The sequence below is a fragment of the Adiantum capillus-veneris genome, chromosome 9 (assembly GCF_014529385.1).
Source record: "Adiantum capillus-veneris isolate H3 chromosome 9, ASM1452938v2, whole genome shotgun sequence".
Classification (NCBI taxonomy): domain Eukaryota; kingdom Viridiplantae; phylum Streptophyta; class Polypodiopsida; order Polypodiales; family Pteridaceae; genus Adiantum; species Adiantum capillus-veneris.
The window spans coordinates 23,693,903-23,706,914 of NC_140939.1; the positions used below are offsets into that span (position 1 = coordinate 23,693,903).

The 13,012-nt window shown below is 42.8% G+C and overlaps 1 protein-coding gene across 1 annotated transcript; it reads left to right on the plus strand.

Annotated features, from left to right (window-relative positions):
- Positions 1-6,663: 6,663 nt before the first annotated feature.
- LOC147450225 (putative calcium-binding protein At1g02270) lies at positions 6,664-10,142 on the plus strand. Its single transcript, XM_086519507.1, has 10 exons — positions 6,664-7,319; positions 7,718-7,816; positions 7,914-8,019; positions 8,104-8,321; positions 8,404-8,480; positions 8,576-8,684; positions 8,829-8,954; positions 9,041-9,151; positions 9,260-9,367; positions 9,448-10,142. Exons 1-10 carry the CDS (start codon positions 7,143-7,145, stop codon positions 9,718-9,720), a joined length of 1,404 nt encoding a protein of 467 aa, XP_086375633.1. The 5' UTR covers positions 6,664-7,142; the 3' UTR covers positions 9,721-10,142.
- The last annotated feature ends 2,870 nt before the right edge of the window (positions 10,143-13,012 follow it).

Consider the following 13,012-nt stretch of genomic DNA (forward strand, 5'->3'; position numbering starts at 1 on the left):
CATGGCAAACGATAATTGACCTTGTCAAGCAATTTCTATTGAAATTGGCTAGTGCCATGTGGCGAGCATCTTTGCCGGCTTCTAGAAGCAGTGACAACAAGTCGGCCATGTCGAGCTTTGTTCACCCTTGATGAAGTCGAGCCACAGGTTGTGCCAATCTCCTTGAGATTTCATGGGCAGTAAAAGTGAACTGCTATTGATCCGTGCAACAGATCAGGACTGTAGGTACTCAAGTCATGCTTCAGTCATGTTGGCAAGTTAAGCATTGGTTTGATGCCAACAAAGTGTAATGCTTAAAACAACTGTCACAAGCCGTGCTTGTGCTTGGAGTGCCTAAATTGCATGCACGTCTGGTGCATGGAAAGATTATCATTCGATTCTCATACATTACTTTATGTAGAGATACAGCAATTAATTGTAGATCAAGTTATGTGGATAACAATGGAGTAGGAGCATTGTAATGCATCGACAAAGCGTACCTGGAATTGGTTGTCGAAGCATGAAAAAGCTATTTGCAAATCCGGATTGACTGAAAACATCCGGCCTAGGCATAGCACGATAATTTTTCAAGACATGCCGTGTATGTCTGATCGTACTGATGATGGAGAAAATCGTGCTTGTTGTGCTTATGCTAATCACAGAAGGAAATGGTTTGTAGTTTTGCATGACAAACTATAGGCCTTGCCTACACTTGCCTTACTATAGCTAGTAGAACTCGTCCTAGGCACAACCATGAAATGGTCATACCATACAGTTGTAGAAATGTCTCCAATGGATAGTTTCCTAGCATACTCCAGATTCTAGAAGTACAAAAATGAAAGCCTTGCTTGGGACATTTCCCTTGTAGATATATACATGCCATGCATGATAAGAAGTTGCAAGGGCTAACTATGGAGTGTTGTACGTAACACAACAGTCTTGTAATTAATGAATGAGCCTTGCTAAACGATTAGAACAACACCTTGGAGACCAAGTGAGCCGTGCTCCAGTACAACAATTGACAACTGCATACTGAGAACTAATTAACTAAGAAAAGCGCAACAAATATTCATACCTTGTCTTTGAAGGTCAACAACAAATATTATTCACGTCATCATCGTCGCAGCTTCTTGAACGCGAGAGCTACATCACCATTGATGCTTCGACAACTCAAAAAACTAATAGAGATTCCTGGAAAACACGACCTTGTCGTTCATGGTTTTATTGCCTATGGCACAACGAAGCTTGTACGAGGTGCATGCATGCCGTTCTTTGCCCATGGCGGTCAACCCAGGCATGCCTTACTTGAGGCGGCCCCCCTGGGTGAGACAACCCCCTTGGGTGGTCCCTTGGCCCTAGTGGTAAAAAAAAATAATGAAAAAAAAACTCCCACCTTGGTTATGGCGGCAGCATCTGCTGCGCAGGGAAACTTTTCCATCAACACTCGCGCTACATCGGGTTCTTGACCCGCTCCAGGAACGAGAAAGGCTATTCACTGCCTGGCGAATCCATCAAGCCCAAGATGGAGCAGTTTTGTGCAAGTTAAAATTCAGCCTTGTCTGTGTGCAAGAGTCGCTTCCTCTGGCCTGCTTTGTCGGCTCTCCAAATGAGGTTGCCATGAAAACTCCGATGAGAGAGAGAGAGAGAGAGAGAGAGAGAGAGAGAGAGAGAGAGAGAGAGAGAGAGAGAGAGAGAGAGAGAGAGAGAGAGAGAGAGAGAGAGAGAGCTAATCAACATCATGTAAGAGAGATAATCGAAATCATGCAAACCCTCAACTTCTTCCTCCTCCATAGCTTCCCTCCTCCTCCGTGAGCTTCTGATACCAGTGAAGGGACAAGGGGTAGACTGGCATGTGGTTCTCCTCCCAACCTCCCTACTTATAGCCCTTGGCCCTTGCAAGTAGGTCCCCTTAACGCATGCCTGGCCCTCGGCTCCTAGCCGTACTGAGCCATTTAGTCCCTAGCCCTTGGCCGGCTGCCGGGTCCTACCATTGTCCTGACAGGATCTATCTCAACACGTGGCCAAAGTCAAAGGGTCCAAATGAGAGATGGTATATCAAAGAGCTAGAAATGGATCTTAAGACCTTAGGGTTAGCTTCATTAAAGACTTCCAATGGTTGGTGTAAAAGTCCTTAGACCTTAGGTTAAATCTAGGCCTATGCTTGAGGTGCTTGATAATTAAAAGTGCATGATATGCTTGACACTAAGGTGCATGCTTGAAGGTAGGCATGTGCTTGAAGTCAACTTCTATCCCTACAAGAAGGGTTAAGCACCTCAATCGCCTTAGTCATCAAGCATAGGGTTAGTAAGTGCATGGCCTCTCTCTCTCTCTCTCTCTCTCTCTCTCTCTTTCTCTCTCTCTCTCATTGTGTGAAGTGCCAAGTGCAAGAACTCTATCTCCTTCTCCAAGCTTGTTGAGAAGTTGAGAGCCTACACCAACACTCTTGACTATGGAATTCAAATCCAACCAAGAGCCATGCTTCAATGTTTAAGCTTGCCATCTTCTCCATCTTCATTACTATGCTAAGAAAGAAGAGTGATGATAAGTGAGAAATTATTTCTTTCTCATATAAATGTTTCTTCTTCCTCTTCCCTACCCTCATTCCCCGCTAGCTCTCTTCACCTTTGAAGGTGTTTGAAGCCTTGGGACTGAGGTCGAGGATGGTTTATGCTTTTACAAAGGTTATGTTATGCTTGTGATGCATGAAGTTTTCCATCTTCATTGCATCACCTAGGTCTCAAGGAAACCAAAGATTGTATTGTATCAAGTCTCTCTTTATGGGAGAATCTGTAATACAAAAGCCTATTGGAGGGGGGGTCGGCTCCACATAAATCCGGTCCTCAACTTTTGTCAAGTTTTCTAATTCTCTCTCTTGCAAAAGTATTGTTCATGCCAAGTTAATTGAGAATAATGGTTATATTGCTACCACTAACTCTATGTTCTCAAAATAGTCTAATAAAAATGCTCACTATAATTCTTTTAATTCCACTCTCCATGTTCATAGGGCATTTCCATTACAATATTTCATAATACACAATGCACTCCCTATGTAAACCAATGCATAAAACAAACAATGAAATCTTCAATACATTTACACAATTGAGGTCTACTTGTATCCAATCATGGATTGTATCCACCTTATGCATCCAGTTCAATATATAAAAGCTTTTTTCACCCAATTGGATTCTAGCTCTCATATTGTGCAGTGACAATGTATATCAATGTAAACCTATGATGGTGTAAAATGCAAGACTTCAAGGATCTTTATATACTCAGTACACTAGTACAAGGCATCCGACCCTCGACTATCAACATATGCTCATCTTCTAAAACCAACTTCGACTCTTTTATGGACCAGTGGCTTCGTCAATGAGCACAACTCTCCAAAGATTTAATTGTTCTGGCTTCATACCTTTGTTTTTGGTGAAGGATTTAAATATTTCTAGAAGTGGTTACCGTATTAATAATCACGCTCGACCCAAAAAAAGGACCCGTGACTCTCTAACCTTAGGTCAATTCACAAGGAGATAATTGTACCCCACTCTCCAAGGATTTGCCTAGTCAAAATGCCAAAGTTAGAAGAGGTTTTACTATATACAATCTAGCATGCCGGGCTTTTTCATTTTCCCAGCGGCCTGTCGGGCTTCAATGTTTTCTTGGCGGGCCTGTAGGGAAAATGCAAAACCCAATCGGCTTATTGACTCTATTGGTTTTTGTAGGTCACCATTAAAATCACGTTAACAATTAATGTGATCACGTCTTTCGTGTGTAACTACTTGCATTATTAACGTGATCACACAATCGTGATCGTATCAATGAGACCCTTGTTCTCCATCTGCACTCCTCGCTAGCTCTCTCCACCTTTGAAGGTGTTTGAGCTCTTGGGATTGAAGCCAAGCCAAGTTTTATTGTGTGCATGAAGCATAATTGTGGTGCATGAAGCTTTCCATCTTCATGGCACCAAATGGTCTTACAGAACACAAAGATTGTATTGTATACAAGTCTCCCTTCAAAGGGTGCATACATGTGTTGTGAGCCTCTGAGGTTTTCCAACTTTCGCGTAATCCGGATGAAGCCGCTGGAGCTGTTTTGTGCACATGTGTGTGTTCGTTTTCCGACTTTCGTCTGATGCCCCTGGCCCCTATTGGCAAAGCGGGCTTTCCAGCTACAATCGCGCACCCATAGTGGGCGACTATGTTGAAAGTCCTACTATTGCATTGGGGCCCCTGCGGACTGGAATCTTTAAGCCACATCATCAGTAGCAGCCATTGTGGCTAGTGATATGCTACATGTGCGAACCCTTTCATGGGAGAATCTATAATACAAAGTCCTTTTAGAGGGGGGACCGGCTCCAAGTGAACCGTGTCCTCAATCGTTGGCAATTTCAATTCCACTCTCCCTTTCAAGTTAATGATCATGCCAAGTTAACTAGTTATGTTGTTTCTTGTTGTAGACTCCAACCAAGCACTCTCTCTTTCAAGTTATTGTTCATGCCAAGCTAACTAGTTATGTTGTTTCTTGTTGTAGACTCCAACCAAGCACTCTCTTTTTTTTCATTGGGAATATCCTTAATGAAATGTTCTCTATTGTCAATATAATTCCGTTAGGGTTAATGATATTAGCACAATTTTGTGACACACACACACACACACACACACAAACAAGATTGGTTATTCTGGTTCTCTCCGGGTTTTCCTCTTGAATAATAGCTCTTGAGTTCAAAACTCATCAAATCTTGAAGATCTCTTGGGATTATTTTATACCATATTAGTTATTTTTGTTCTTCTCTCAACGACTCTATTATTGTCCTTGTGGCAATTATTTTGGTCTATGTGGAAGTGTGTGTGTGTATGTGTGTGTGTATAGGCCTCACATTTTTGAATGCAATTGATGAGTGTGGTTCTTCTTTGTAGGTGTATCACATCACACATATGTGATAATAGATGTTATATGAAAAAGATCTCATGGAGAAAAAACATGCCTTTAAGCTTGCATGGTAGGGCTCAAACGTAAGCAACACTCGGAGGATTGGTTTAGGACTACTTGTGCCTTGTTGATAGCTAAGGGTATGCCTAGGACGGGGAAAAATCTTGGCTATCGTAATGAAAACATCTCGGAAGAACATGACAAGGGACCCTATGTATCAAGGATAAGGGGGCGAGTTGGTTGGAATGGTTGCCCTGATAGCCGATGTAATTATGGTCCCTGGATGACGTCATGACTCAACACGAGCATGACAAGACTTTGTAATTATTTGGGTTGATAAATATAATTCACTCACAATTGTGAGTTTTGCTTTTAAAAAAAAAAAACAAGAAGCTTGCATGGTAGCAATACAACATAGCAAAGTAGCCTAGTTTTTTAACTTTTTTTGCTTCGGAGAGATGAGTCTATTTGGAAAGAGAAGAAGAAGAAGGAGACACGTATAACATTGGAGTAACAAAGACCTCAAAAATCAATTTGAGGGAGTGTTGAGCTCAAGACCCAATACTTGAGTGGGAGCAAGGACAACTCTCTCTCTCTCTCTCTCTCTCTCTCTCTCTCTCTCTCGGAAAGAGAGAGACAAAGAGAGCACACACACCCGTGTTGGTCGTTCAAGACGTGCAAGATCTTGAACGATTGCAATGCCAACCCTTAAGCACATGCAACATTGGCAACATCAATCGTTGCTTGCAAGAAAAAAGACATGCTCTCTTTAATGGGCTGGAGCACTTGGTTGCATACTAATTTTAGATAGGTTCTCAAACTGCCTACAACCGAGGGAAAACGGTTGAGGCACACTACTTACTTTTTGATTAGCTGGTTGTAAAAGGGATGAAATGTCGTTCAACTTATGTCCAAATATATTACGGGCCACCCAAGAATCCCGAGTGCTCAAAGCAAGAAATAAGATGCACACGTTGCGTGTACACCACAAGAGAGAGAGAGAGAGAGAGAGCGCCGATGAGCGAAGCTAATCTTGAGCATAGTAATCAACCAACCAAAGATAACAACCAAGACGATGCTCTCAAGTGCAAAGAGATGTTAGACTTTCACTGGGGAGCTATAGCAATTGGAAGAGCATACAGAGAGGTTGATGACATTGTTATCAAGGAGGTTGATCTCCAAAGCCGATCCGCCAAAAGAGAGAGAGAGAGAGAGAGAGAGAGAGAGAGAGAGAGAGAGAGAGATTACACCTCACACACCCGACCCCGTGAGGTAAGGTAAACTAACCCATCATATATAATTGGGTAAGAGCTCCTAAGGGCTAGCTCAGGTAAACTAACCCATCATATAGAATTGGGTAAGACTCCCTAAGGGCTAGCTCAGATGATAAGAGCAAGAGCCTCTCATGGCCAAGGTCTTGGGTTCAAACTCTCTTGACAACTAGAGAGAGAGGCATTCCTTTGAAGACGCCTATAGAATAGAGAGAGAGAAGAAGAAGAAGAAGAGAGTTTTAACGTCGTAGGAAACTATCCCAAGAGACCTTAAATATCTAGCCGCAGACGAGGAGAGTTGAACTCAAGACCTGTTATTCATGGCATAACAAATCTACCACACTTGGGTGATAAAAAAGTTATACCATTTTCTCTTATTATTAGCACACCCACACACACCCGTAGAGAGAGAGAGAGAGAGAGAGAGAGAGAGAGAGAGGGGCCCTTTCATAAAACAGTGTTGTTTACAAAAGGGGTGGTGCCACTTGACAGTACAAGCCTCGCTACAACTGCGCTCTCCCCTCGATATATCAATTTCCAGCCGGCTTCCTGCTTCGGCAATTTCTGCGCACATCTCCCTCTTCATGACTCCCATCGCGACGTCAACAAGTTTCCATTTGCGATCCTTCATCTTGACCCTTATCCCTGCGCGTCTTCCTCTGCCACCTCCATCGCTTCGACGATTTCTGCGCACATCTCCCTCTTGACTCCCGGCTTCCTGCATTTCTGCGCACATCTCCCTCTTGACTCCCATTGCGACGTTAACAAGTTTCCATTTGCACCCTTTCATCTTGACCCTTATCCCTGTTCAAGAGATCCGCGTCTTTCCCTGCCCTCTCCATCGCTTCTCTGATCTACCAATTGTTTCGGTTCTGTACAGAGCTTCTCCTGGCCTGCGATCCTCCCCCTTCCCATTCGACTTTGCTCTAATTCTACTCGACATACCTCCATATTGATCACCTCCTTATGTCTACCAGCCCTACTGCGTCTACATCTCGGCGGCATCATGAGCACACCCCTGTAAGGTCCGATCGTTGCAGATCTTTCAAGAAGAGCAAGAGTGACAAGGTGCTGCCTGAAGCCTGCGTCTCAATCACTACATTTAACATTCTGGCTCCCATTTACAAACGCATAGGAAATGAGGTACACACCGCTTCTTCTCTTTTTCTTAGCGGCATTTCTATTTTGCCTGACATGAGACATCGAGAGTGTGGAATGGATCCCTACTGCTTCTCCCCCCCCCCCCCCCCCCCTTTCCGCTTCTTCCTCTTTCTGTGTGCCCGTAATTTTCACATGCGCACGCACACATGCAATTGTACATCAGAATTCTACAACTCTGTAGCAGCTGTTTAGTGCGCAACTCTGTTACGCACCATGATTCCCAAGTAGACATTTCGCATTGTGACGTTGCCAGGTCAAAAGGCAGATGTCGCACATTGTGTGCTCTCTTGCAGCCTACATGCTCGAGCCTCGACCCCACATTATCCATTGTTTCTGTGTTGGTGACAATCTGTATTTACGCACTTCTGTCACAACTGTAGGACTGCAGAGAGAGCCAGTATCACGATGCTTGGTTCAAACGAAATGCAGAGATCATCAATATGCTAACTTTGAAGAGGTCTTCCATTATATGCTTGCAAGTAAGGATCCGAGTTTGCACAAGTCTTTTTGTGTATGAAAGGGCCTTCTTTTTTTTTGGGCAAGGTCAATTAAATTTCCTAATTGGATTCGAATCAGGAATTCTGGCTCGGCAATGAAGAGTTGGTGCACCTGTATGAGGAAAGTTTCGGTTGTGCAGGGTATGACACCTTTAGGCTTGCTAGAACTAGCGACAGAGGAGATGGTGAGCATCAGTTTGAATTGTACAAAAGATATTTAAGTTTGTTGAATTGCATTCCTTACGTCTTTTGATTATTGGTTTCCGCAGGTCTTCTCACTGCTATAAATAGAGACCGTATTAGCGTTTTGAACTGCAAAGACTTAAAGTTTAATGATTGTGGGGATAGAGTAGCCCAGTTCTTCCACCTCCGAGTAAGGGTACCTTTCTTCAAGAGGAATCAAATTGCTGAGCAGCAATTGCTGCTCGTTAACACACATTTATTGTTTCCACATGACTCTAATTTTTGCCTCGTCCGCCTCGGGCAGGTAAATCATTTGAATTGACAAGCTTCACATGTATATAAATGTCAGTACTTGTACCAAACGTTGCATGCTCTTTGTTGAGCAGGTTTACAAGATTCTTGAGTGCCTTGAGCAGTTCAAGGTTGAATATGGTTTGGCTTCTGCTCCTGTGATCCTCTGTGGGTTAGTATTGGACCTCTCTTGTGGTAATGATGTCTAGTTTGATTTTGTCTGTTGTGAGTTTTTCAGTTTTCTTAGCATGGTTTCTGGCAAAGCAGGGATTGGAATGGCAGCAAACGCGGTCATGTATATAAGTTTCTCCGATCTCAAGGCTTTGTATCATGTTATGACAGTGCACACAGCTACAATGATAATGATGCTCATCAGGTAAGAAGCTCTTGGCTGGGTTGCAAATTGTCTCCTTTTTTTCCCGGGAGAACCGGGGGGGCGGGGGGGGGGGGGGGGGGGGGGGGGGGGTTGGGGGTTTCAACCTGTAAGTATGAGTCGTAACAAATTGTGTTGGTGTCACAGTGGGTAAGTCATAGGAATCATCGTGGAAATATTTGTGGTGTGGACTTCATTTGGTTACGCAACCCTAGCAACAATTTACAATCCCTTTCTACAAGCTGGGGACAAGCAGTGCTTGGCATTATCATGGTTAGTGAGAGATTTTGTTATTCACGCTTCTTGTATGTTCTTGTGGTGTAATAAGGAAGTTTCCTAAGCTTTGAGGTGTGGTGCAGACAAAGATGTGTGAGGCTGGTTTATCATGGAAGGATATCCTTGGCTGTATCCAACCAAAAGGGATGGCCATCAAGTTAACTCTTTATGATTTGCAGAGAATGCTGCATCAGGTAAATTGATTGTAAATACTAAGGGTTTTTCTTCTTTTCTGAAACTGGCTGTTTTCTTAAGGAGCAGGAAAGCGATGAAAATTTGCTGTCTTTTCTTTTAATATGCAGAGAGGGCTAACGGAAAGGTGTGCTGAAAGCCTCATTAGTGAGGAAATTCAAGTTTTAATGCAGAGTTTGTATGTGGATGCAAGTGATTTGATAGACAGTTCAGCTGAGGTATTCATAACACTCGTGAAGTAATAAAGACTATGCACAACTTCTGTTGAGCAGGTTATTGAGACAATTATGTTTTGCAGGTTATGCTTCCAATGGCAGGAAGCATTTTAAACAAGGGCATCCAATCTTCCAACAATGGTCTTAGGGCATCCAAAGAGATGACATGGGCAGCAAGTCCGCCCACCGATGTTTTCAATTCGAGCGTCAGATCAGAAACTGCCCCAGGCCTAGCGATACAGGATGCCTCTTTGTTTCCTCCTGAGGTAGAGCTGGGTTTGTGGCCTGAAGATTATGTTTTATCTGACCATGCCCCGCTAACTGCGTCTTTCAGACCAAGAAGGGCGTGCGACTAGTGTTATTCTACCTCATTGGAGTTTGCCTAAGCTGAGGCAGAATTCAGCAAACATGAGCTGCCACTATATGCACATCTATATGTTGCTTCACCGGCAGCTCCCTGTGTTTGCAGCTCGGAAGATTGTGTTTTTGTACAATATATCTTTTCGGGATTGTGCATAGGAATGAGAGGGCTATACAAAGCTTCATTGGAAGGCATGAATGCTCCTTTCTTTTGGGGGTGCATGCCGCTCAACATACACCATCACAATTTGTGAAGAGCGTCAGTAAACTAAGCTCAATGAAAATTGGTTTTCTGGGCAGGTTTTGGCCTCTGCCAATAAATCACATACCCATTTTCTGTTTTTCCATTCCGCTTGCCTGGCTCTCTGACCTCCGTGGATGATAATTCAATCAATCAATAGATCAATCTCTCTCTCTCTCTCTCTCTCTCTCTCTCTCTCTCTCTCTCTCTCTGTCGCTCGTCCACCCACCCACAATACACATATGCCCTATCAATTTTTATCCTTAACAGTGGTTTATCCTTAAACATTTCAAATCTTGACATGTAGTCCTAATTGTAAATGGTCAAATATCCTTATTCCTTTCCTTCACGTGGCCAACAAGGTCGAGAGTCACTTTGGCCATCAAAATGAAAAGTGTCCTGTGATGTGAGGCTATGAAATAAAGGGAAGACTTCACATGCAAAGGTAGGAGCATAAGTATAAGTTGAAAGTCACCTCCGTACTCAAAACAATTAAAGTGAAAAGGAAGGTATGGATCCATCATCCATCTATATATATATTTTATTTATTTATCAAAGGCAATGGGGGCCTCGTTTATAAGTGACACGGGGCCACAATGGAGGGATCAATGGCGGGTGTTTGATCGATGGGTCCGAGGGATTTGAGACATCAGATCTCCGCCCGGGGGGGGGGGGGGGGGGGGGGGGGGGGTTTATATGTATGGCTCTACATCATTTGGACCGACACATGCTAGTTGGGTTGGATAGAGTGCCGCTTTTTGGAGTGGGAGATCGGGGGTTCAATCGGCACCCGTGACATGATGGAACCCTAATTTTTTTATTCAAGCAAAATCAATCAATGGTGGATTAAACCCTTACGGTCGATCTCTTAACTTTGCCCCGTGCCACTTATGGTTGAGGCAATGGGGGATGGCCTTTACATGTGGCAGCATATGAGGCCTTTTTTGAGAGAGAGAGAGAGAGAGAGAGAGAGAGGCGAATAAAATATAAGTTCCATTGTGCCACCTTAAGACTGGGTTTAGGCTATAGTCACACGAGGACTGAGTTACCTGTTTGGGTAACTGCGACTACTACGTCTCTTGTGCATTGAATGAATGGCACCTGAGTCATGGTCACGGCCAACGTGTGAGCATAGTTATCAATGATTATTTGCATGTGGCAATCAACAAAAGCTACATGGAGGATATTACCTATGCTGGCAGATAGAGAAGAGAGAGTATCTACAGAGAGAACATTGATTCCTTTGAAAGCTGATTGCATTAAATGTACTACAAACACCTCTTAGTGCAATTGTGCCAAAATTGACACAGTTACAAAAAGCTATGCTCGGTAGTATTAAGCTAGCTCAGTAGGATATGTGTGACCACATTGCGGGCTCAGTTATTTTCTTTGAGTTATTGAAAATTGAGCCTCGCGTGACCACCACCTTAGACAACCCAATGGAAGAATTTCCAAAGGGGGTGTCTGTAGGCATCAATCGGCTAGGATTGAATCCCGATCAAGCCGATAAAATGCCAAACTTTTCGAGCTAACCACGTGCCCAAATCTCATTTCTTGCAAATGCCTCTGCTTGTTATGAACATGAACCGGTGGAAGAGAAAAATATGGCTTCCTCTTCCACTCTTGTGAACCCGTCCTAACACGGAAAACTTGAAAAAGTTTACCGCGGCCTTTTATTGAGATTTGGAGAGAGAGAGAGAGAGAGAGAGAGAGAGAGAGAGAGAGAGTCCAAAATGGGTTGGCCAAAGAAGAGAGAGGGGGATGGATGGGGTTTTTTTCGTTTCGCAAAAATTTTCGTGGTTATTATCGGCCGCAGATTTGACGCTTAATCATTTGAATTTGGGTATTTTCCTCTGTTTTGCTTGTGAAAAAAAATTTTAACATATAATTTTACATTTTAAGAAAATTGACTAAAAATGATATTAAAACATGAAATGACAGCTATTTAAATAAATTAGGCTGCACAAAGCATGTAACCGCTTTGTCATAAATATTGGACCGCAAGAAAGATCGTGGACAAAATAGAAGAAGCTCGCACTCTTTCCCCGAATATTGCGCATGCCTTTCCCGCGAGCAACTACATCCATGCATTCGTTGCATATTCTGGAAGGCTTTACATAGCAGTGGCGATGAGCTCCCTTGTTGTGAAGAGATGTTGAGCAAGGAGCACAATAAAGAAGCTCATCTTCAGAGGATTTTTCAATAGCGAAAGCACTCTCGCGCTGCACAGAACACAAAATGTTACTTGCACCCACAACTCTTAAAAACAACAACGAAAGAAAATGTGTGAAGGTGGACGTTAGGAAGGTAGAGAGGTTATAACTGCCGTTATTGCCTCTAGAAAAATTGAGTACTTTGTTCTATTTTCGTAAAAGAATAATTACAAAGCATGCATTTGTTATTTTTCATACAAAAATATACCAAATAATAATAGATATGTTATCATTAAAATAAGAGTCTTCAAACGGTGAGCGAATATTCTAGAGCAAAGAAAAAACCAAGCTATTTTCTCATAAACATTGAGCTTTGTTATAAGCAGCACCTCATGTGGCATTCTATCAATATTGTAGTCACAAAATAATTTATTTGAGTTTTTCTAGTTTTTGGAGGTTTGATGCCGCTACCATGCCGACTCTCTCTTTCTCTCTCTCTCCCAAAAAATGGAGGTTTGATGCTGCTACCATGCCAACCAATGTTCAAGAAAAGTGTGCCTCAGCATAGCCTTGAGCTGATTTTATCACTAGTTTCTCTCACAAATATTTTGGATGGGCACTGGATGTTGAAAAGTCAAAATAGATGGAGAGGGAGAAAATTCGCTTGGAGAATTCATAAATATAGAGTTAAATTGTAAAACATGCCGATTAGTGGGAAAACTTTCCTAGGTTTGAATCTACCATAAGGGAGATTTGTATGATTTTCCTTGGGAACATTGATGCCAACTCTCTGGACCAATCAAGTGGATGGATCTACTTCCATACCAAAATAGTTCTTTGGACCAATCATGACCGCTATATCAACAATCAATTGGATGGATCTACTTCTATACC

Bases quoted from the DNA above. Each gene is read 5' to 3' on its own strand.
- LOC147450225 (XM_086519507.1), top strand. From the start codon at position 7,143: ATGTCTACCAGCCCTACTGCGTCTACATCTCGGCGGCATCATGAGCAC. The intron at 7,817-7,913 runs GTAAGGATCCGA...GATTCGAATCAG, and splicing joins CTTCCATTATATGCTTGCAA to GAATTCTGGCTCGGCAATGA. The intron at 9,368-9,447 runs GTATTCATAACA...TATGTTTTGCAG, and splicing joins TGATAGACAGTTCAGCTGAG to GTTATGCTTCCAATGGCAGG.